At 42.2% G+C, this 25,485-nt stretch overlaps 4 protein-coding genes across 5 annotated transcripts in view; 1 reads left to right on the top strand and 3 right to left on the bottom strand.

Annotated features, from left to right (window-relative positions):
- Window positions 1–25,485, top strand: part of LOC137294724 (atlastin-2-like) — a 214,813-nt gene that overhangs the window by 51,423 nt on the left and 137,905 nt on the right. The window lies entirely within an intron of this gene.
- LOC137294727 (cyclic AMP-dependent transcription factor ATF-3-like) overlaps window positions 1–25,485 on the bottom strand; it is a 270,414-nt gene that overhangs the window by 217,684 nt on the left and 27,245 nt on the right. The gene's annotated exons all lie outside the window — the stretch shown is intronic.
- Window positions 3,732–9,007, bottom strand: LOC137294544 (cyclic AMP-dependent transcription factor ATF-3-like). The gene is made up of 3 exons (XM_067825582.1): window positions 8,738–9,007; window positions 5,398–5,505; window positions 3,732–4,127 (listed from the first exon to the last, which is right to left on the bottom strand). Exons 1-3 carry the CDS (start codon window positions 8,966–8,968, stop codon window positions 3,975–3,977), a joined length of 492 nt encoding a protein of 163 aa, XP_067681683.1. The 5' UTR covers window positions 8,969–9,007; the 3' UTR covers window positions 3,732–3,974.
- On the bottom strand, window positions 15,575–18,492 carry LOC137294746 (cyclic AMP-dependent transcription factor ATF-3-like). 2 transcript variants are annotated; one of them, XM_067825842.1, is made up of 4 exons: window positions 18,302–18,492; window positions 17,494–17,696; window positions 16,741–16,848; window positions 15,575–16,619 (listed from the first exon to the last, which is right to left on the bottom strand). In XM_067825842.1, the coding sequence occupies exons 1-4, from the start codon at window positions 18,375–18,377 to the stop codon at window positions 16,413–16,415; spliced, it is 594 nt and encodes a 197-aa protein (XP_067681943.1). In that variant the 5' UTR covers window positions 18,378–18,492; the 3' UTR covers window positions 15,575–16,412. The 2 variants fall into 2 exon arrangements, with proteins under 2 accessions (XP_067681943.1, XP_067681944.1); XM_067825843.1 differs by having other exon boundaries at window positions 17,494–17,740; window positions 18,302–18,398.

Genomic DNA, 25,485 nt, shown 5'->3' with positions numbered 1-25,485 from the left:
ATGACGGTGTCTGTGACCATGTGTAGATGACGGTGTCCATGAGTCATGTATAGATGGTGTCCGTATTTCATTTATAGATGATAGTGCCCGTGAGTCATGTGTAGATGACGGTGTCCGTGAGTCATGTGTTGATGATGGTGTCCGTATTTCATTTATAGATGGTAGTGCCCGTGAGCCATGTGTAGATGACGGTGTCCGTGAGTCATGTGTAGATGATGGTGTCCGTATTTCATTTATAGATGGTGGTGTCCGTGGGCAATATATAGATGTAGCTGTCCGTGAGTCATGTACAGACTGGCCATGTCAATGTCAGTGTGTGACGATGGCGTTCCAATCAAATCGATGAAGGACCATGCACCATTGCTCCTGAGTGAGTTTTACACAGTAAACGCCGCTTTAGCAATATTCCAGCAAAATCACATCGGGGAACACCCGAAATAGGCTTCGAGTTGGTGAATCGAACCCGGATTTTCGGCGTAACGAGTGAAAGTTTTAACCACTAGGCTACCCCACCGCAGCTCAATGATCGTGAACCATATATCGATGATGGTGTTCTGGAGAAATGTGTCGATGATGATGTACAATGACATCCTTTTTGCCGTCTCTAGATATCCCAGAATTCGCAGCACCGAACGACGATGGTGCCTCGGTTCCATACCCCTCCCACCAAATCCACACATCAGTGATAACGTGTTTGGGGTCTTCACTCCATGTAACACAACCCGCTATGTGAACGCTACCGTGTGAATCACGATTGCGTAGATCGATGCTCATGCTGTTGATCACTGGATTGGCTGGTCCATACTCGATCATTTACAGACCGCCGCAATTTGGTTGCTGGCATGAAAGTTATCCTATCGTTATCCTCATCAAACCGATCCAAACACAGCAGTACATTACATGCTAATACTCATTGTCTTCATAGACGGGCATTACCCTAAGCATATTTAAACCCTTCAGCCAGTTCCTTCTGTGGAGTTACATAACGATACCCCTCGTGGACCTGGAAACATATTGTCCTGGGGCTATGCTCACGGAGCCAGGTAGCCAGTGAACTGCTACAAATGGCCCTGTTGTCCACTTGGCCGTGTTCGCAGCGCTCACTGCTGGTCGATCTACAGTAATACAGTTCAGGAGTGGATAATAGCTAATTGAGTCCTGATATATGATTGAGTAGTAGTATCATTTACTAGGATTGGTGAACTCGGCTTAGCCGTGACTGACATCACCATGTTCACGTACCGCCTCAACCAGATGTTATTGTCTCTGGTCGGTGGGTAAACGTGAGAGATTTAACTACAGTTAGGCAATAGCACAGAGGAGTGAGTGAGTATAAAGTTACGCCACTTTTAAAGCCCTAGAAGGATAGATAGTACACATCCGTATATTGGATGTGAAACACTTACTTTCTTTGATATACAAACAGCATACGTTCTCCGCCGAGATATTGCTGGAATGTTGCGAAAAGCGGCATAAAACCTCATTTACTCAGACATGTTAGTGTAAATCATGAGCACTTACTTGAACTCCGTGCCATGCCCCTTTACCTGACCTTTTCTTCTGACAAGCATTAACATGATTCCTGCGTCACGTAAAATAGGTACATTCTCGTCTCAGGTTCCTCTCAAATACGTATGTCTTCAAAGGGTGCTCCTGGACCTAGATTTCTAGATTTTGAAAGCTCTTCTAGTGTTAGATGGTCGTAACTGCCACACATTAACTACGATTATCTTAGCTTTAAGAGAGCTTCCAAAATGGAGGCTTTGGTCGCTATTTTTCACAAAGCTATCTTAGCGGCCATCTTAGCGCCCCAGAGACCCGTTTCACACAGCTCTCGTAAGTCTAAGATCTCGTAACTTTCCTCGTAGCAATCGTAACCCATATACTATAAGATTGGAAGTAGGACTACTGCGAGAAAAGTTGCGAGATCTCAGGCTTACAAGAGTGAAACGGGACCCAGGATCCTGGGCCTAGATTTTCGAAGCTCTCTTAAGGATGATACTCATCAGTGTCGTACGTCTATGTTAAACAGTTTGGACAGTCGCAGTGTTATAGTCGCTTTCTGAAACCGTGCCCATTGCACGTCAACTGGACGTTGGCAGACATACGTTTTCACTTCACCTTCAATACATATGTGTGCGTCAAACCTGGTGAAAAATCGTTTCTCCGTGAGTAAGTCACTCTTTGCACTAGAGTGAGTGAGGTAGATAAAGGGAGACTCAGACATACCTCCACTTACGACTTGTCAGCCTAAGCGTAACAAAATTCCAAATTAATACGGGTCTCCAACGTTAACCACTTTGGTTAAATCCTCGAACACGTTGCTGTGCTGGTAAATATAATCGGGATTCGAACTCACCTGGCAAGCCAAGGGGCAGTTTATGCTAGAAGGCTAGATCGTAATCACATACATACGTTACTGGATATATCATAAGTATATTTAAGCAACGATTGTATTCACTGACCTAAATCTTCGCAACGCAGTCTTTGTTACGTTGCTACGTTGCCATACGCACCGATCTCAACACACAGTATTCACACCAACTCGGTATCGGACATCAAACACTGGAAGTATAGTTTTAGGTGTCGCGGTAGAACTCAATTTTCAACCAATGACCAATACGCACAGCTTCCTTTAGGACACGATACATATACGGTGCCGTCAACGATCCTGTTATGTAAATAACATGATGTCACACAAAGACTCATGTTACCCCTTGTGTATAAAGTTTGCAGTTATTATTAAAATAAACATCTCTCTGAAAGCAAAGGTATTTATCCATTGTTCAAGGTGTTCACACACTTAAAACAACGCCGATCTTACTCAACGTAACGCATACACGTCACCTTCTCAGCGAAGGGTAACAAACACGTACCAACACATATTGTGTTAATTTCTGCAAAAAGAACGTCTGAATTAAACACAGGCAGCCGTCTAAGCCGCTCACCGCGTCTTCGTTATATATATATATATATATATATATATATATAGGTGTGTGTGTGTGTGTGTGTACGATCAACACAACTACGATCAACGACACACGTGTCTCGTTAATTCGGAGACATATTCAGCAGTCGCGATTATAAAAGGACACACTCGCATGCCTCAAACAGTTTGTTCGTTTGAACACTGCTCAGGAATACAGAGAGGATTCTGTTAGTTTATAACAGACTTAGGACAGTATTCAAGTTACGTCACGGCGTGTCACGGTGTGTCAGCTCAGTGACGGAGGAGAATCGCAATGGTTGAAGGTCTCGGGTTTACCACTTTGGTAAAACCAAACAATGGTATGACGCTGTCAAGCCTAGAAACATGATCGAGACGAACACTCAATCATAGGTTTCTGGTGAATCGAGGGGAGAAAACCGTGCACAGTGAATAGCGTCAACTTAAACGACTTGGCCATGTGTGGTCCCGGCGTCGCAGAAGTGACTGAGTGAGTATAGTGCCGCAATACACGTTTTCCAACAATATCACGGCGAAGGACACATGAAAAGAGGTTCACCAGCTGCACTCAAGTGGAGAATCAAACACGGGTCTTCGGCGTGGCGAGCGAACGCTTTACCCATTAGACTAGGTACCGACACAGACCAGACTTCACGGAAAGATACAGTGGTGCTAACGTTTACCTAAATAGTTCAAGAAATATTTTTAGGTGATTATTGAAATAAAACAGGAGGCATTTTTCATATTTTGTAAATAATCGTTTAATTCTATATTTGCTGCCATTTTGAGCACATTTGTGCATAAATTATTTGATAACAGAACTGATAGAAACAGCGGAAGCTTGTGTCGTCCAGCGGGCTGCAGCAAACATTGGTCCTCTTGAGCAACGGAAACAAGCAATGGAAATGATCACAAATGACTAGATGAACAAGATGCAACATGAGAGAACGCAGAGGTTAGGATCTCCTCGGACGTTTCCGGGAACTCCCGAGTCTGAGCGGAAACCACCGAGGAGATCCGAGCGTGCTCAGGGAGGTTCGTGGAAAATGACAGTGGCGAGTCCAAGGCTACACCTAGGCTGGTGGGCACTGAGAACCTCCGTGAGATGGTTGCGCTCTCTCACTAGTCGGTTTATCTCGTCGCGAAGAGACGTGTTGGCATTCTGAAGCTTCTGAGTCTCCTGAAGGTAGAAGACAGATGTGTTAAATGAAGCACAGCAAAATATGCAGACGTTTGTACACCCAGTCTAAGTAAACTGAGTATTGTTAGTTACACTGCTTTACTGAGTTTATCATGCCATAGTCAGTGTTAGCTAACCAGTAAAGCTGACCATTCAGAACACAACTTACCGAAACGAGAAGGTTAACATTCGCACATACCGTTAAAACCTTTACCTCGAAAACGACAGTAGTCGAACGATTCCTCATTTTCCCTATTTTCCGCACGATCGCATGCGAGTGATAAAAACAGTCGCTGAAAATACCGTTTTCGTAAATATTCCAGGATGTCATCTTGCGGAAATATAAGCTAATAAGAAACTCCTAAAACTTAATTCTGAAGAATTGAAAACATTAAGCAAGTCATTTGTGATTTTCAAAGGGATCTTAAGTCCCGCTGTACCCTAAATTGCAGCCGTTGTATGCTTGATGACACCGTTCGAGTTTGTTACACTCAGTATAGCCGTGTAACAAATAATACTGAGCCAGAGTTTACTAAGATACAAAAATGCATCAACAGAGTATCCATGTCAGTATCTCACCACACTAAGAATGAACCGTTCCATATGTACTTTCCAAATGAATCTTATGTAACGATGAACTCAGCAATAGTTTGTTAAACAATACGACGGTCAGTAAATAATCGACTCTGAAACAAGAATATCTGGTGGCTGAAAGCATGAACAACGAGTCATGACTTCCGGGCACGATGACCTGCAGCTAGCCTTGCCACTGCTACTGCTCACGTAGGAATGGGTTCATATCGTCACTGACGTTGTCATTCTACCCACAATGTCATCTGTTTGTCCTCACTAGCACTTAATATAACGTGTCGTGCCTCCCGAAACGACATAATGATTGGTTATAATAGGATTCGTTTGGTTGCCGACTGTTTGCCTTCGTTACCTAAGGATGTCGATCAATGCTCATATCTTCACCCACTAGTTTGACTGTTCAGACTCGAGTATTAGCAGGCCGTTTAGTACAGCTATAATATTTCATTCATTCGTTAACTCTATGTGATAAATGTGCCCAGTCCATGACAGCGAAGATGACACACGTCGTTGTAATGTGCGGTAATTACGTGGCCGGTCCCTACATCATAACAATCGCTGTAGTAACAACAACAATAATAGTCATGATGACAACAAAATAATGATAACACTTTGATAGAGAATGGATTGGCCGACTGGGTTCAGTTCAGTGATCAAGTATATGATAATCTCTAGTCACCCGTAAAAGGATTTCTGTTCGGTCCTTTTTCTTTTGGCGGAACTTCATGGCAGCCCGTCGGTTCTGCTCCCTCCGCCTATGTTGGCGCTCAACTTCCTCCGGACGTAACTGAAGAAACCAACAATCAGGAGTCGTTTATTGCAGAAGTTTTGACAGAACACACATCTTTGATAAAACGTCGCATGCCAGTATATGCTTATATATTCATTGCAGATGATAAAGTTACATACATGTACATATATCGCTTCTACAGGAATCAATCAACATGAACATTTTACTCCAAGAGTTCGATTCCGGATTCGCTTCCGTATTTGGCATTATTTAGATTAACATAAAACATTACAACACTAGGTCTATTTAGGAAGCTTAAGAGATAGCAATTAAAAGTCGTAGTATCTGCATTACGAAGGACTAAAAAACAAACAGTAAACATCCTTTAACACAAGGTTACGTAGTATCTGCATTACGAAGGACTAAAAAACAAACAGTAAACATCCTTTAACACAAGGTTAAGTTTACCTAGAGTTACCTGACTCTTTCTGCCCGACCGGTGAAGAGGCAGTGCGGGCCAGTCTGAAACTAAGTAACGCTGCTAAGTAGACACGCTAACGACAAGTTCATACTGTGAGTGTGCAAGACTGACACCTACAGACACTATAGGACACGTCATAGTAAAAAAAACATGGCGTATTGTGTTGACGGTCGTTGCCATCCAAATATCTGAAGCTTGTGTTCTACTACATCGAGTCTGATGTTAATAGGTTACCAGGTAACCAGGTAACATGTAAAATTATGTTTAACAGTTGTGTATATACTGTGAAATGTTTAAAAATAATTAAAAAAATGTTCAGTTGCAAATGAAAACCCATTGATTAATTGATCGTGTTGTGTTCATTAAGTACATTAAATTTTAATCATATTACACTTTAAATTTTATAGGTATGTGAGTATTAGCTTCAGTTGTGTGTTTTGAAGTGAGAGTGAATCTACTAATGTGTGTGACTAACACCTACCCCCATTTAAAACAAAAATAATATAAAATAATAAAATAAGTGAAATTAAACGAAAACAATCCCCTTTAAAAGGCGCATTGATCTTTTAACGTGAATGTTTCCGTAACATACCTCTGCGGTGTGACTTCATCTCTGTGACGTCATGTTCTACCTGTTTTGTATTCTAAAAAACACTGACTATTTGTATTTGGGATCAACCAAGGTCGACCCCGGCCCTCCCCGCCATCGTTCCCTCCCAAACCCACCCAACCACCAACCCTCCCCACCATCCACCCATCCATCAACCCCTTCAATCCCATCAAATCCTCCCTCCCACCATCCATCCAGCCCATCCAACCCATCCAACCCTCTCCATCATCAACCCCACCCCACCCCTCCCCCACCCCATCCCAAGCCCTCGTTTTCACCCACCCCATCCTCTCCCTGGGTGACGATCAGTCATTGTGACGTCACGCCCAGAATTTCCTCATTTTGACTGAGGCTGACATTGACATTTAATAGGAGTGAATGTCATCAGATATCGTTAATGACACATAAACAGCATATACATAGACAGCGTGGTCAACAAGCTATGTGGAGACAGGCTTGTTTCAAAGGAATGAGACTTTCACAGTGAGTCTGTCCACTGTGAAACCTCTGCTATAGACAACAAAAAAAGGAGCTGCAGACTTTAATAAAGGATTGTACCAATAAGGAATTATGGTATCAGAAAAAAGAAACTCGCTCTGAACATTCAAACCACAATGCATACATTTCGTCCACGTTCGCCATAACTGTTCAATCTAATCACGATGATCACATCAAATTTTTTCCCTATAGAAGAACCGTGAATAAACGACAGCTAAATTTTCTATCGGTGGTGATGTATATGAAATGTTTGTCGTGCTATTTTGTCCGTCTGTCGAGTCAGTATTCGCGTGTTAGATTTAACTCAATTTACATCACGGCTCGCGCAAATCAACAGAACAGCTGCCTTGTGCATGTGATTACACTGTAGCCGAGCATCGCCACTAAATTGTCTCCCACGTGTTGGCAGGCCGTGTTGACGCGCGGGCGAAGAGACAATGCACGCTGTGGCCAATCTTCACTTTATGATAATTATATCAAATCTGTGTGATCTTCAGTTGAAACACACAATGTTTCATAACAGACAATGCAATTTTTCAACTTTTTTTTACAGTTCAGAAAACTGTTGCATGTTTCCCCAGTTAAAGACGCATTAATTGTTTTTGCAAAACGAAGTCAAATAAAACGTGGCAAACAGCTAATTGCATTTCAATTTATGTGGATGCTATCGTATGAGTAGGGATGTGAAAGGTCACGGTGAGACAAGATAGTTAGTCCTAATGAGACGGATCCAGCAGGTTCAAACCGGTCTTGTTATTAACATGTAGCCAACTGTCGAGAAACCCATTGGCATCAATGAAATCCGTCATGATGGCCATGTAGAGTGAAACGCGCACAGAAAACGTTTATCGTTTACTTATGTTGTATATTAACACTGTTATTCAACATCACAAAAATATCACATGTTGACTATTTCATGATGGCAGCAAATCTTTGCACAACCAAAACACGCCCGAAGAACTGGTTTGGACCAGTCGCTACCACTTGAAGGCAATGCTAGTTGCAACGTGTTTCCAGCTAGAAGACTTCATTTTTCCGGTTGTTTCTGGTCACAGGCCGTACGTGTTCCAACACACTCCTTCCATATGACAAGTATATTAACGTTTCCCATTCATGACACGACCGTCCGTCTGTCTGTCTGTCGGTATCCGGTGTGGGTCTGGCTGATGTGATGCTACCATGCTTGCCGCGTGTATTGATCAATTTTACGTGTAACTCCCCACAACCCACGCCGACTCGCGTGCAATCCCGTCACACTAGCTCATGTTGCCCTCTCCCGCCCTGCCGTCGTTTCTGCCAAACCATTGATTTTCTGCTCGTGCATCGTGCAGGTAGCACCCCCCACTCCCCATGTGTGTCTATATCAGCTGATTTCAGACACAGACTGAAGCTGATCAGCAGGAACTAAAATCAATAAAGTTAGCGCGACCAAATCCACGCGTGTATGCTACTAATGGCGTCTAGTGCACATGGCCGTGCATGCACCACACACACGTGTGTAACCGTCTGGACGCTACGGCTAAAAACATGCTTGACCTCAGACAAACAGCTGATCGCTGCACACAGCCACGCTGCAATCACATGCATGTTTCATCCAAATTCACACTTAAGAATTTTAAAAACTGTAAAATTTAAAATGCAAAATGTATGTTAATGTTTATCGGATCAAATAAGTATGAGAGAAATGATTTTGAACTTACAGATGTTTTTTCGGGGCTGTTGAATTCCACCTGTAACTCGTCCTTGCCTTCTGACAAGCGCCTTGTTTGGATGGTACATTTTAGTTCTTCCTTAATGAGAGGCGTTAGGCGACCAGTCTTGAGTACTTCCACTGTCGCCTGCACAAGCCCCTCATCATTTACATTACAAAAAGTCTCATTCAAAAACTCAGGCATAAACAAATCGTCTGTTTGGCTGTCCGAGCTGTCCATGTTCGGAACGGTTGTAGGTAAGCAACGCTACCGCAACTGATGAGAAAAAATATGAACCAATGTTATGTTTTACGATAATCTCGAACCGAAGTGCTTTGCACGTAATCAAAGAAAAGTAAGGAAAATCATATTTAGTTTCAGTATGACATTTCGGTCTTACCTTACATTTAAATAACCCCAAGCCGACCAAAATTTAAAAGAAATTATTTTTCATGAATGTAAACATTGCATGATTCTCGTGGATTTATAATAAATGCTGACGTAATGGCGGACAACCGAATGTAATCATTGGCTATCAAGTTGATTTAATCAATTTCAATATTATAAAATACTCTCAATGAAAGTAACGCTGAATTTAGTTTTCAAATCTAGAAAATATATTCAGAGAGAAAAATCATATTAAAACATTATAGAGATTGAGTAACGCGCTGGAGCAAGTTATTTCATTGACCTAATGTTGCAGCATAGCTGTGGCATCCGGCAGCATTGTACCGCGAGTATCGATCGACGGCTGCCGTCAAGTGTCTTGAGACTGATAGAAGGGAGGTAACTCGTTCTGACATAACTTACGCACTATGACGCATAAATTGCGCTGGGCAGTAGCGGTTACCCCCGTTCTGTGGTGACTCACACCGCTTAGCTGCAAGAGGTATTGACCAACAGGACGACGGGAGAGTGATTCACCAGTAGCCAACTGCAGTACCAAGTCACCAGACTAGCCCATAGCCTATACCGAGAGAGTAGGTTATAACAGGGGTGGGCTACTTCTCTGAAGGTTATGCAGCGTTGGGACAAATATCTACATACACGATTATTGGAAGGAGACGGAATTTCTGACAATTTCGACTTAATGTCATCTGGGACCACTTATAGTTAAACATCTAATCAATTGATCGATTTGGGCCTCAATCGGTCGCCGGATTCAAACAAGAAGGCATTTTCTGTATTCATGCCGGACATTGGGTATTCGAGTACAAGCTGATGTTGAAGAAGGATGTGAAAGTACGGATGTAGGAAAAATTTTATTGAATACACCAATAATAAAAATAGTAGAAATATCTGGATGAAATCAATATATTTAGGTTTGTAAAATTTTATATATCATAACGTTATTGTCAAGGACGGAAGTAATTTTAAACTCATCCACACATCTAACCATATAAGCTTACAGTGTTATGTGTTTTAACAATGGGACTATTATATAGAGCTCAGCCGGTACGAATATGGTTTAACAGTCCAACAGCCCTTATATTCACTAGTGATTTCGCCTTTAAGGTGTTTGCCAGAAGCTGAGATTTATCGCCAGTATGGTATGGTGGATCGGCGTCGAGAGCCATCCGTGTTGTGTTCGATCCGCCTGCAACTGGTTTCAGCAATTCACACAATTGGCTGTTCTTACCGTTAGAATCATACACGTGCTCGCTGGTGTCACCAATCTGATTAAGTCACCAACCCACTCAGATGCTACAAATTTAAATTCAAGACGAGAGAAATTCGCCAATTAAATGTGATTTGTTGTGATATTGAAATACTTTTCCACCAGACAGCCGACTGCGTATGAAGACACCTTTCGTCCATAGTGTTCACATGAGACGCTCACACAAAGTGGTGATATAAATCATATTGTTCTCCTCGCGATATGGTTGCATATTGCCGATGTGACGCTAAACAGTAACTCACTCACTCACTCACTCACTCACTCACCCATGCAGAGTGGCCTTGTGGTTAGAGCGTTCATTCGTCATGCCGGATTCGATTCCCTACTGGGGTGCAATCTGTGAAACCCGTCTCCCGCCGTGATATTGCTATTACAACAGCGTGGCTGTGTGAGTTTAGTTTTTCGCTGCACTCGGCAATATTCCAGCTATATGGCGGCGGTCTGTAAATAATCGAGACTGGACCTGACAATCCAGTGATCAACAGCATGACCATCGATCTGATCAACTAGGAACCGATGACGTGTCAACCAAGTCAGCGAGCCTGACCACCTGATCCCGTTAGTCGCCTCTTAAGGCAACTCACCTTTTGTGGCAAACATGGGTTGCTGAAGACCTATACCCTGGGTCTTCACGGGCAGTTTACATCAAACTAAATGATGACGTCACAAGCTATCATTATTGTTATCATGTAGCCTTATTTCCACTGTGATGTGGGGCACGTGAAATCGTTGTTTTACACTGATTAAGTGCTGAGCACACGTGAAGATCCGGCTTAGAACTGATCTTCTGCAGCTCATTCCTGTAGTCAGAGACGATCTCGGGATCAGGCTCCGTGATTGGATACTAATCGTATCCAAAGCGCGTGGATTTATGCTCATGATATCAGTCACTGGATTCTCTGGTCCAGACACGATTATTTACCGAACGAAGCGGATACGGCGTTAAATAAAAACAAACAAATACATGAGTACAGATTCACAGATTTGTTTTCGTCCACGTTGAAAATTATTCATGATAAACTGTTATCAGCATTTATGGAAATACAAATATCGGCTATTCGTAAACTCAGCATGACACGAGGAAGCAAGTATGAGACATTCCGTCTTCTCGGACTGAAAGAAAGTGTGGTGTACTTACTACACACTACCGTTCAAAATAAGAGGTGGTAAGAATACGACAGGAATCGTATTCGCAACAGTTACTCATAGTAGTGTTAATGCCATATGAATAATTGGTTGCTATGCAAGAGAAATTGATTTCAAAATGATGACCCTATTTTTTTACATCTTTCAAGACTTAATGTGTAATGCTGTTCCGAGAAATGGCAATATCTCTATCATTCTAGCATATAGGGACAGTGGTTAAAGCGTTCGCTCGTCACTCTGATGAGTGAGTGAGTTTAGTATTACGCCGCATTTGCAATATTCCAGCTATATGGCGGCGGTCTGTAAATAATCGAGTCTGGAGCAGAGAATCCAGCGATCAACAGTATGAGCATCGATCCGCGCCACTGGAAACCGATGACATGAGTCAACCAAGTCAGCGTGCCTGACCACATGGTCCTGTTAGTCGCCTCTGACGACAAGCATAGTCGCCTTTTATGGCAAGCATGGGTTGCCGAAGACCTATTCTATCCCGGACCTAACGCCGATGATCCGGGTTCGAATGACCACATGGGTACAATGTGTAAATCCCATTTCAGGTGTCCCCCTCCGTGACGTTGCTGGAATATTGCGCCGTAAAAACAAACTCTCAGTCAGCCAGTCAGTCAGTCAGCCAGTCAGCCTATCACATAGACTTTGCGGTTCCAAACAGGGTACCACTCTCATTGTCGTAATCTTCTATGTATAACTTCAGATTTTACCTTTTGTCTGACTATACGCATGATCCCTCGTCTCAGGCGCCGCAATTCGCTGTAAATAGTTGCGAATGGGTTCGAATTATATTTTTGGCTTCATCAGTGTCATATGGGTGCTCATGTGTTTCATCCAAGACGAAAACGCTGAGATCTGCAACAACGGGTTTTCCTCCCCAATTAAGCAGACGGGCGGAGATACAACTAGTGTGTGCTTGAGTTCGGTTTAACGGGTCCAGAGTGTTCCACATCATCTCCCATTGTGAGGCAACTGACCAAAAAGAAAAGCAGGTTGTAGCCAGAATTCATTTTGTGTTAACAACGCGAACAAAGCAATTTGGGATTCGAACCTACATGAAAGTTAGTTGATTGAGACATATGAATTTTCATAAAGCCAAATCACCCATATTTTAAAACGACGTGTGTCGATCGGATGCGATATGACGTCATGTTCATTATCAGAAGCTATCACAGGTTCTTCATGCGGTTGAACCTGGCCCAGGGGAACCAAGGGATGACGCTATGAGCAGCAAACGCGTGAACCCCAGTTTGAAAGCCGGAATTGTGCAGAGATTATCCTGTAGATGTTATAGTCGGTGGGGTAGTCTAGTAGTTAAAACTTTCGCTCGTCATATCCAAGACCCGGGCTCGCTTTCCCACATTGGTACAATATGTGAAGTTCATTTCTGGTGTCTCCGCCTTGTTATTTCCGGAATATTGCTAAATGCGGCGTAAAACTAAACTCGCCCACTCAATTTAAATGCCGGAACTGTGCAGAGATGCAATTATCCTGTAGATGTTACGTTCAACATGTCTAAACTGCATTACCATGTGTCTGCCATTCAGGGCCCAAGCCCATCACGGAACATAGACAACAAACATCAGTACAATATGTCAAACCAACCAACCAGCCCCAACCCCAACTCCCACCCCAGATATGACTGGCAGAGGAGGTATGAAGCGTTCAACTATTACACCATCTAGAAACAGTGAACAATATGAACAGCTGTAAATTTGTATCTTCGAATTGTTTGATATAAGACTTGCTCTTAAAATAAGAATTTTCATCAAAATTCAGCCCGTTTTTATTTAGATCCAAAGTAGAAAATGTGATTATAATGAAAAAATGTCATTTGGGGTCGTTGCCCTCCGTATGATGCATCATGGGATACTGTATGGGATGATAAAAGGTGATATCACAGATTTTTATGAGCAGCATTTATGTAAATGTATTTGGTAAATCACGTTCCATGATAGCAATATCGATTGGGAGTCCTGAGGAAAAACAGACGTGTTGTTTTGAGTCTATGAAAATAGTTTGTACAACATTTTTGTATGCACAACCATCCTATGTGAGCCAGGTCGCAAGACTGGGACAAGGTGTTGGAATGTTGGTCTCTGCTATGCAGAGGTTGTATGCAGAGCGTTTGTGTACATAAATAATGGGCTTATAGTAACAGTTCCATGGACCCTTCTCCAAGTGTTCCACTGAGTATGTTTAGCTGAGAGGCTGACTCACTCTGATAACACTACACAGCAACAAGGCACATCCCTGACCCTGCCGCACGTCATCGATGCCGACATTAGCATAATACATACCACAAACTACATAGATTATAACATCATAAAAAACAAGAACAAATGATTTGTTTGCATTTTTCTCGACAGCTGGTTCACCGGTATAAGTTTATAGCTTTTCAGCATCTACTACCGATATGTAGTGTGTATCCCATACGGGCTTACTAGAATCACTATGGCTGTGTACACGACCTATCTGTATTTTTCAGATAATGGGTTCTTGTATTCCAGCCATTATGCTAACATGTGAAATAAAGTAGACAGTTTGATATATTCTGTCTGAAAGTTTTTTGCAGCGAGTAGCGAGGTGATAGCACCAGGAATCTGTTCTGTTTCACAGCGATGGAGACGGACGGAGGGCTGGGTTGAGTCACACACAAAACATTTGTATGCACTAATTATGTCCCCGAGAACAAATACGTATTAATGTGTCGAAGAGTCAGGAATATATAATGTTATTTGTTTCTGTGGAAATGGATCGTGTTGTGAATGTATAGGACAGCGGGGGAGATTTTCTGACTCTTCATTCAAATGCAGCTGCACACCGGTTGATGCATGCATGCAGTGCTGCTGTCCCGCGCTTCTCTCTGCTGCTCTGTGCAGCGTTACACTCTGTGTTCTCCCTACGGTCTTCCCGCGGGCAATACGACTGCTCACCAAACTAGGACAAAAGAGTATTTTTACTGTATTATATTTTTTTGCAAAAGTGTACTAATTTCAGTTCGGGGAGCCAGGAGACCCAGCTGTTTAAGGCTTCAACTGAATAGAGATCACTGTCCCGTAGCTACCACGTCCGTTGGTTGGAAGTTCGAATCCAACATCAGTAGTATGTTCGCCTCCTTTGTTTGTTAGCCTAAGAATGAGTAAGATTTTAAGCAGTATTCTAGAAATGTCTCGACGGCGGATATCATACATGGACTTCACACATTGTACTAACATAGGTAATTTAAACGCTGGGTCTTAGGTGTGATGTCAGAATGCTTTAACCACAAGGCTACATCTTGGCCTCTATTAGCATAAGACCTGCTGAAACAATAGCTAGATAAGAAAGCCTCCAAACCGTGGTCTAAGTGCAATGGCGATGTACCATAACCTAGTACCGTTGTCAGAAACTCAGTGAGGGCACCGTGTCGAACACGGTAATAGAACTACAAGTAAGGTAGCCATCTACCACATATCCGAACGCACTACCACGTCCCATTCAGACCAGTGAAGGTCCAGTTAGAATACATAGCACATTTTATCGGATCGGACAAATTGTTATGGATAACAACTTCTTTATTGCGTGAGTGCGACGTTTCGAATTCGATACAGATTCTTGTACCGTTGTCAAGCAGGGTCCCCTATCCAGTCTGTAGCAGCTAATGCCATCCTTCACCAAGCGTCTAGACAACTCACTGAACGCATCCGACACCATCGCAAAGTCAAGGCCACATCCATGTCCGCCATCAATGACCTCCACACCTCTCTCTGTTCCACCCTCGACCCTGAACTCTTCTCATCCATACGAACTGCCCAAACCATCACCACAACAAACTAGACATCTCAAATAAGGCGGGATACACCAAGAAGCTACAACAACTCACTACCTCAGCAACCAAACAGGAGACCACAAGCCCAGCTATCCACAACGGTACAAAAACCTGTATCGAAACGTCGCACTCACGCACTAAAGAAGCTGTCCATTGTCCTATTTGTACACGCCAACTTCTAAAACGTCACTCAAACAAGACATTTCAGCAGGAAATTCATTTATTTCAAAACGGTGCATTTAAGAATAGGTTCCGTTATCATTGCCACTCGTCGAGGCGATATGTTCCATCACCTACAGATCACGTCCTTCAACCCCCGACACCAACGATGCACATGTCGCTTTGGTCTCCGACCTTCACATTGACAACCAGTGCATACCGCGGTGCAATAAACGATGTCATCTTGCATTTTGTCGTACAATTGTACTACATCAACACATGTACCTGTTGACACTTTAAAACCGAATATCCCTGCATCATAATAATCATGTATAAAGACATAGTTATGTATGTATTATTTTTCGTATTTTCGTGTGAATCCAGTTCCGGTGAGTATACCGATCGTCGATAATGATTTTCTGATTGATAAACCGACAAACATATGTTTGATGTAAACACAGTTTAGGTCACCATGACATGAAATCATGTACAACAGCTGAGTATCATGATGACATACTGAACGTCACGTGGGGGTTACGATGACACTAAGTGATATATCGAGAATACTTCCAGCTGGGTGCTAAAGTCACCTCACTCACTCATAGTTCATAAATGCCCTCAGTTCTAGTACAACGCTAAAGTGGACGTTTATGATATCTCTGACATCGTATTCCAGTAAAGCGTGTTAAGATCGAGTTAGTTATTTCACCCAAAAGAGGCTCGTTAGGAAAAGGTACGAAAATGTTTATTCCACTTTCGGCAGGATTCGAAGCGGAAACGCGGCACAGTCGTAACTTAAAAGTGACACATTTGAAGCATCAATGGTCATATTGTCAAGGTAATGTACTTTACATGTATGCACAGGGAGGTTTTTAACTGCATCACGATACTGTTGGATGGTCGCTTGTTGTGTCGTCAGAAGGCTGTATATGAAGTGAACGAATGTCGTGGTGGTGAAATACGTCATCAAAGGCTGTGCACTGCACGAGGTGTTCCCTCAGCTTTGAAACAAGGCCCATTTTCTCTTGGCGTAGATTTTTACGTAATGCCTCCAAAGAGACTCTGTCTTCTTCCAACCTCGATATTTTCTGCGAAAATAAATAAATAAATAAATAAATAAATAAATAAATAAATAAATAAATAAATAAATAAATATTTACTTGCTAAAATATTATTGTTTATTCATTATTAATCAGTTCATTTCCTTACCTGTTGTAATTGATGTCCCTTGATCTTCTCCTTGGCCCTGAAGCGTCTTGCAGCGTTCTTGTTCTGTTGACGTCTTAGGAAACGTTTTTCTATGTCATCGGGCGTCAACTAAAAACAGACAATTGGGCAAGTTGAAAATTTCCTTATCGTAGACATACAGAGTGTGTAATGAATCTAAAATTTGCGGTCGGATATCTGGATTTCCACAAATATTCGCCATAAAACACAGGGAAAGGACTATTTCCGGATATTGAGGGTTACACGTTATCCAATCATTTTCTCGGTCTGTATTAAACCGCAGTCAGCATTGCAGCCATTTCATCACTATGTGACCCCGGTTGATCACACGATCACCTGACCTCTATTACTCCAGAACGTACATTTCTTCTACGAGGCATACAATCGGCAAGTTAAAAAGGAGCTATCAAAATATATTTGAGAGTCCGACGCAGTTAACAAAGACTGGACGGGAGCTTTATTTCATAAAAAAATGTATTTTAATTGTTTACCTATTTGAAGTCTTGACATGTCATGGAGTTCTAGATGCTTCGAAATCAGTCGTAAAAAGTGCTGACGAGACGTACCCAACACTATCAGAAAATCACTATCATAATCCCGATTTAGAATTATATAGAAACGACCGCTGATGACATCGTTCCCTGACCCGATGATGTCAGTTTATGCGAGGACAGACATAACTACCCACAGGCATTTTAACAACTCTTTGTTTTATACGAGAACGAGTCTGCCTACCTTGGATGTGACTGGGGGTGTTGAGGGGAGCGTCAATTCCCCTTGTCCCTCCGACAGACGCCTGGTCTGAATCTTACACCAGAGCTCCTCCTTTAGTAGAGGGATGAGGGAGCCGCTCTGGATCGCCTCCCTTGCTGCGCTGACCACCCGTTTGTCCAGTCTCCGTGTCCCTGGTCGTCTTTGCCCCTGACGTGTTGGACCAGCTGATTGCAAAGATTCCATTTTGAGTAACGCGCTGTTGTGATACCTGACAAATATATGCATACCCAAGCGCTATTTGTGTACTACTCTCGAACCGAAGCGTTTGGTGAGGGGATTCCCCTAACGTGGGCAGGTAGCGGGATTTGTCGACAGAAGAACTTGTCGGTGACGATACCGCTGAGGTATTACACAAACAGACTGGGCTCCGTGATCAGAGCGGCTAACGATACAAATGCTCGCAGTCGCGTCAATATGTACGAGAAATAGTTTAGCGAATTGAACTGATACTGGTATCACTTAACTTATTCGGTGAAGGTTCAGATACAGGTCGATATACACCGATTAAACAATGGTGACATGGTTCAAACTGCATTCCATATCTCTGAAACCAATCTCTATATATGTTAAGAGATTTCAGTTTTCCATGGTATTTGTTGTTGTGTTTGTTTGTTGTTTGTTTTACTAACGGTATCTTTTCTTTAACATCGGAACGATTCAAGTTGCACGGTGGTGTGAAGGGCGTGGCCTCAGCCTTTCTACTCCGTGTTGGGGAGACCGAAATGTAAATAAACACGAGGGCGTCTAAATATGGTATTAATTTACATACCGGTCTGGCGGGTATAAATCGATGCGTCTGTCTGGCGGTATAGTGCAGTTGTTGCAATCAAGGTCGTTGCTCCCATTCCTCAAGTCCGTGGTGATCTCGGGTTCAATATCGACGCGTTCAAGCCCACCCGACAGCGCGTGCCACTCACGCGCCGGCTAATGACCCAATGGAATTGAGAGCACGGAGGCGTTGAGGCGACACGCTCAAATATTCATGCCAGTCGCACTTGCGTGGCACGTCGTATCTAAAAAAAGTTATATTTGAGAGATTCGGATAGGTTGTAAATTAATGTTTGATTTGCTAAGTTAGTTTTACGTGGCCCTTACGTTTTGTGTGTAAGTGAATTATGTGATCATTAAATGTGTTAAATCATGCGTGAGGATTACTATACATACCTTAGCGTATTAAAGAAACCATGGTTCTGAACATTATTCCAGAGTCCATTGTGTGTTGTCTTCATGACTGACGGAGCTTTGGAAACACGCCTTGACTCAAGAGGTTTGTTAGAAACATAATATTAATCATGGAAACACGTCAATATTATTTTGTGCCCGACTCAGTTCACTTACGTAACAAGCTAGAATGTGATATGGCAGTGAAAAAACATCCATGGGCTGCGGCAACAACAGCATCTCACCGCGCATTGTACCACGCATGGCACCACGCACTGTACCACGCACTATGCCACCCACTCAACCACGCAACGCACAAGCCACTATGTCTCTAATTACTACAACCTGTGGGGAAAGGGGTAAGATTTGATCTTCAGCAACCCATGCATATCGAAAGAGGCGACTAACGGGATCGGGTGGTCCGGCTCGCTGACTTGGTTGACACACGTCATCGTATCCCAACTACGTAGAACAATGCTCGTGCTGTCTGATCACTGGATTGTCTGGTTCAGATTTGATTAATTACAGACCTCCTCCATATAGCTGGAATATTGCTGAGTGCGGCGATAAAATTAACTCACTCACTCTTATTGCACCACGAACTGTACCATGCAATGTACCACGCGCTATACATACACTTTGCCAGGCTCACGCACTGTATTGCACACTGTACAACGCACTACACACCATACAATGTGCCAAGCGTTATACATACACTTTGCCAGGCTCACGCAATGTATTGCACACTGTACAACGCATTACACACCATGCAATGTACAACGCAGGACACCACGCAGGACACCACGCACTGTACTACTCATTTCACACCACCCACTGTACTACTAACTTCACACAACGCATTGGCACCAAGAACTTTACTTTGCAGTACACCATCCGCGACACAACGCTCTGTACCACGCCATGTACCCCGCACACTATTTCTCTATTGCTGTAGAAATATTGAAGGGTAGGAGATGCACGAATGTTTGTTGCATCAGTGTATATGTATTTACACTTCTAAATGACATTCAAAGACTTAGCATTTCTAGGATAGATTATACAGTCATGTATATATATATATATATATATATATATGTGTGTGTGTGTGTGTGTGTGTGTGTGTGTGTGTGTGTGTGTGTGTAACCTGAACGTAGAGGGTGGGGGTCTCACTGTATCAAACACGCACGCACACATGCACACATTCAATACACAATCTATGTAGATATGAATACAAAACATCCTACATAATTTCATCCACAGTAAAATATGCGATCGTACCTTTAAATCTATAGTTTAGCATAAAGATATAATGGATAATAATATGCCATTCAAAAAGTAGGGGATATTGGATTTATAAGCTTAAAAAAGTGCTAATGATGAAACCAAGGGGGAAACAGGTGATGAAGAGACATCAAAGGAAAATGTGACAATTTACTCCATTCCTTTTGAAACTATTCTATGTGGATAAATATTACCTTTTCTCACATGCATTGGCATTGGCTAGTGGTATGCTCGCAAAATGGAACATCCCCTACTTTTTTGGAATGGTATAAATGTACCAGGTTGTGGAATGACCTTCACCGTCTTGCTCTGAATAGCATCGTGAAAGTAGTTCCGGCAAAATAGTTCACTCGACTGGATAGTCATTCCAAAACAAGATTATTCTTTCAAATATCGATTCACATTTGACGATAAAAATAGTCATCCATCACTACAGGCCAACATATTTATTATCTGCCAAGTACTCACACGTGGAACTGTTCACACCTACATCGCTATCTATCTGATTATTTCAAACGCAAACAAACAAAACCAATTCCAAATAATGCACTTGTTATGTTATCAACACATCCATGCGCATATATATAATACCACAAACAAACCGCCAGATATCCGCCCGTGCACTCAGTGACCCCAACAGTTGCAGACGTCGCTCGTGGTAATTACAGTCTGACGTCTGCTCCCCCAGGTGTCTAGCGGGAAACTCAGCCTAGTCGTCTGCTTCACGGAATGACTAAATGTGCTGCTGTGGAGATAAGCAGAAACCAAACTTTGAACTCATGTAATAAAACTGGTTTTCCGCCATTGTGCAAGAGATCATATTTAAGTATGTCTAGTTTCTGATCCAACGAGGGAAACATGCATGCATTATATGATAGCTAAACGAGGGGATGTCGGAACTTTGGAAAATTAATTGGGAAGGTTTCTGTTTTTTCGTAACAGATTATTGGCAGAGTTTGTAGTTTCAAAAAATACACACCATGTTATGCACGAATACGTCCAGTAGTTACTTGTTTCTAGTGAGTGAGCGAGGGTGTTTAGTTTAACCCCGCACTCGGCAACATTTCAGCTATATGGCGGCGGTCTGTAAGTAATCGAGTGTGGTCCAGACAACCCAATGATCAACAACATGAGCATCGATTTATTAAGTAAGGATACGATGTTTCTAGATTCTTACCGCCAATACCAATGCAGCAGTAAGCCACGGCACGGGTGCACAAAACGACCTCAGCGCCTGTGTTGTAAAAAGGAAGTTGGGTAATACTTAGTACTCAGATCGTTTTGTGGGACGGGGCCCTAGTAGGGTGAACATCTGTATTCTATTATGGCAGTGAAGACAATGTGAATGTGAAGCTGGATGTTCTAACCATACCTGCAGATGTAGTCGTTAAGCACCTCATGGCACACCCTGCTGTGCCCGGCTTCTTCAGTTGCTCCAATATGTCACTTTCTCCATACTGGCCATTATGTTTTGTGATGTACGTGAGATCAGTCGCTCAATACAGTATTGTGGGTTTAGAGTGCAAAACAACGTGTTCTGCAGAAGAAACCACGAAAAAAACCCAAGGTAACGTTTTTGCTTTTTAGCTCAACATTCCTGATGATTGTGCAAAGGGTTTTGTGGAACGTATCTTCTAGGAATTTGTTGTAAATGTGTCGAAAGTTTCCCCTCTAGTCCTGTACTAATATTTGAGTGCCCTGGAAATATTTACAAATAGTAAATGCTAATCCAAATCTTAAAAATAAAACTGTCCAGTACATCTCTGCTTCATTGACAACGTGCAGGTCCGGAAGCAGATGCAGAGATACAACCAGTGGTAGCTGCTAAAGATCTTGAAGTTACACTTGACTCACAAATGGCGATGGACACCCATGTTAATGATCAACTGTGTAGAATATGCTTCTGGCATCTGAGAGTCCTTGCCAGAATATGTCACCTTATCAGTCCAGGGATTAGTTATATCAAGACTTGGTTATTGTAATAGCTTTCTTTATGGTATTTCTCAGACGTTGCTACCAAAATTACAAAATATCCAACAGTATCCCGTATCATAAGCAGAACTTCTAAGCGATCCCACATAACACCTATCATGAAAACCCTGTACAGGCTTCCTGTTTCATCAAGAATTGTATTTAAAATATTATGTTTTGTGTACAAATGCCTGAATGGCGAAGATCCAGAATATTTAAAATAACCTTTTCCCCCATACGATCCAGAAAGACAGATCCGTTCTCAGAATCTGAACCTACTCTCCGCGACTCGTTTCAAGTTGCAAACGTTTGGAGAAAATCCTTTGCCTGTTCTGCCCCTCTGCTCTGGAACTCTCTCCCTATCACCATTAAAGCAGCAGTTGACTTTAATTCTTTCAAACGACTGCTCAAGACTCACCTGTTTTCATTGCATAATGTGTGTGTGCGTGCGTGCGCGCGCGCACGCGCGTGGGTCCTTGTGCATGGAAAGGCGCATTATAAGTTCACATTTACTCTTACAATTATTTGCTATAACAACGTTGGAACATTTTAAACAGAAATACACTGTGTGCTGAAAGATTAATTGACTCCTTCTTGCAAGGAGGCTTAGCAAAGCTGCTACCTCAGGCCCGCCAAATTTATGTGAGACGTTTGCAACCGATCCTACATAAAAAGGGCCGATTGTGACTGAGTCAGGCGATGTACAATATTCCATCAACTCCAAGATGCCGTGCACCAGAAATGGGTTGCTAATCAGTTGAAGTTTAGCAACGGAAAGTCCTTGTATAGATGACCGTGTTTGACAGCTTCCCTCCTAAGAGTTTCTAGCAGTTCTGTCCTCAATACTTCCTGTTGAGGCCAGTGCAACGAAACACATGTGGTCTCACCTTAGCCAAGTAAGCATGTTCAAAATCGCAACTGTTCAAACAGCAGCAAAATGGGTTTGAGTTGTGCAGGGTAGTAATGTAAATTATGTTCTGTACGCTTGGAACAGGGCCTCACCACTGAACTACTGTATAGGAGAAGAATCGAACACGTAACAAACGAATGCTTTAACCACCGTTCTACTCGACTGTCGACACGGAGTACAATTACAGTAAATGGCTTCCATTTAATAACTATCGTAATGTACGTGCATTATCGCTCTGACAGAATTCGAACACATGACATAAAGAGCATCATCAGCTTGAATTAAAAATAACTACCACACATCATTGTTTTCTTACGTTTCAAAATATGTTGTTGTTTGAAGAGTTATACGATTAATAATTTTTTTTTAATTTATTTATTTATTTATTTATTTTTTTTTTGGGGGGGGGGTTGTTTGTTTTAATTAGTGTGTGTGTGTGTGTGTGTGTACGTATGAGGTCAATACATACTCTAAATCGCTCCGGCGTGTGAATTATGTACAAGTAAACTTTGATTCTCTGTATGTTTTTTTGTTACAAATCTTGGAAATCAAGGTCAGGAAATGATTATACCGTCCCCATAACGACCATGTTACTTACATGTTAATCTGCAGCCCATGAAGCGAACAGGCTACCGGTCCCTTCAGTTGACACTGCAGGTCTTTGTTGACAAACACATCACATATCAGGTAGCACCCGTGTCAGGAACGTATCCTTCCCTTTTAGCGATCACTCCCCCAAATTCAGGTGCGGTTGTGTGGGTGGTGGTAGGCGGCCAACGGAAACAATAGGGCATTAGAAACCGGTTGGACATGTTTAAGACATGTGTTGGAATGTGATATCCCTAAAACCGCGTTTTTATGTCTTAGTTCGACTTTTTATCGTGAGGCTCCGAAATTCGTCGTGTGAAGGCTAGCGTTTGAAATGCACCCAATGAGACCCTAGCGATTATATGTATATTATATGATGACCTACCAGGGTATTGCAATTTTAATCCCGTGTTTGATGATGATTGACACGAAAAAAACCAACAGTTACTCGATGGTGGTTTAATTTATATGTGTGTTGGGCCTTGATTAAATGTGCAATATTTCAGCAACATTTTTCACCTTTGTAACATTTCAATAACGTGTGTAACAGTCTGGTCCAATCCAGATTTCTTGCGTATATGTTCAATTGCCCGCATGTTCAAATGAACATGTGTTTATTAGACTAACAGCTAGTCTCTGAAAAGAAAATATTTTGCAGAAAAAATCTTTTAAAATAAAAAATGCAATGAAAAAGAGCCCAGAGATTTTACACATTCTAGACTTGATGGTCTGTATTGGCAATGATTGCTTAGTCTCTGTATGACTGATTAATCAAAACTACCCCTTCTGGATCATTCTCGAGGCGATTCATGCCGAATACATACCAGCCTGTAGTCAGTGTCATGTGACATGATACATCGTGTTAGCTCACATTCCGATGGTAATAGATTTGGCTGATGAATGGGCTTGGCGTTAGGCGATAACTGCGGACGAGGAAGGTCGTGTCACTTTACCATTCCATGGCACCGCTACAGACATGTTTGAAAGACGGAAAGCAATATTACTGTCGCTAGAAAGTTTTTATGGAATCACAAGGTCGTGTAGTATGGTACATTGTCGATCCTAACTTCTTGTTATGACGTTGTCGACATGAGTTTCGACCCTTGCTATTTTGATTTGTTCTTCCAACAGTTTGAAAGGAGTGATTAACTATACCACTTAAATATACCATATTTCGATTAATGCATCTGTGAGCACTCAGCTCACATGTATAAGATCCAGAAAATTTTCTCCTTTTTCTTCCTATCATTCTTGACGTCTTTGTATTTGTGAAAGACATTTTTGCTTGAAGTCTCACAGGTTGAAAAAACTCTTGCTTGAAGAATATTAATTTGAGTGTAAATATGAGTAAAATGTAGATGTTTAAAGTAATTAATGTATATATTATTTGTGTAGTGTATTATTTGGTTCAATGTTTAGCGTTTTACTTCGGAAGTTAATATTGTATGAGGGATGCTCAAGGACGGATTGCCCCGTGTGTGCTGAGTGTTAACTTGTTATCTTCATGGCAGAGTTCTTGTACTTTCCATGGTAACAGCGATACCACAGGAAGTCCATATGGTGTCGTGTTTATACAACACCATCCCATCGTCACCCACCGTAATAAACTTGTACGCACTGACCCGAGGCTGAACTGATAAAGTCGGACAGTACACTATAATTGATTTTCTTCTATTATCGGCAGGTAGCAAGAAAACACTACCTCTTGTCTAATTGACTTGATATCGGAATGTGAAGGAACTACGTTGGACTGGTCACAGCACAATAGGACGACCACGCACTGAGCGATGAGTCTTACATACACGCATGCGGATTGGTCCACCCGAACACAAGAACCGGAAATGCCTGACTGGGTGCCGCCGCTTGTAGATCATGATTACCCTCAGATATGCGTTTTATGTGTAGCAACCGACACAACTTCACTACAAACCTACTCAATCAATCTCATTTCCTCTGGCATTAGAGAAAATTATCACAAACCTTGGGTTAGCAGCTTTAATGTGCCGGTTTGGCTGACTGAAGACAAAACCCGCCATCAATTC

This window comes from Haliotis asinina, chromosome 8 (assembly GCF_037392515.1).
Source record: "Haliotis asinina isolate JCU_RB_2024 chromosome 8, JCU_Hal_asi_v2, whole genome shotgun sequence".
In the NCBI taxonomy this organism is placed as follows: Eukaryota; Metazoa; Mollusca; class Gastropoda; order Lepetellida; family Haliotidae; genus Haliotis; species Haliotis asinina.
The sequence above is the reverse complement of the archived record's forward strand: the minus strand, read 5'-3'. Positions and strand labels throughout refer to the sequence as shown.

Coding starts and splice junctions, on each gene's coding strand:
- LOC137294746 (XM_067825842.1), bottom strand. CDS start 18,377: ATGGGAGCAACGACCTTGATTGCAACAACTGCACTATACCGCCAGACA. Junction 17,697..18,301: donor GATTTATACCCGCCAGACCG/GTATGTAAATTA, acceptor CTTTGCAATCAG/CTGGTCCAACACGTCAGGGG. Junction 16,620..16,740: donor AGGGACATCAATTACAACAG/GTAAGGAAATGA, acceptor TTATTTTCGCAG/AAAATATCGAGGTTGGAAGA.
- LOC137294544 (XM_067825582.1), bottom strand. CDS start 8,968: ATGGACAGCTCGGACAGCCAAACAGACGATTTGTTTATGCCTGAGTTT. Junction 5,506..8,737: donor ACAGCCCCGAAAAAACATCT/GTAAGTTCAAAA, acceptor TGGTTTCTTCAG/TTACGTCCGGAGGAAGTTGA. Junction 4,128..5,397: donor GAACAGAAATCCTTTTACGG/GTGACTAGAGAT, acceptor TTCTACCTTCAG/GAGACTCAGAAGCTTCAGAA.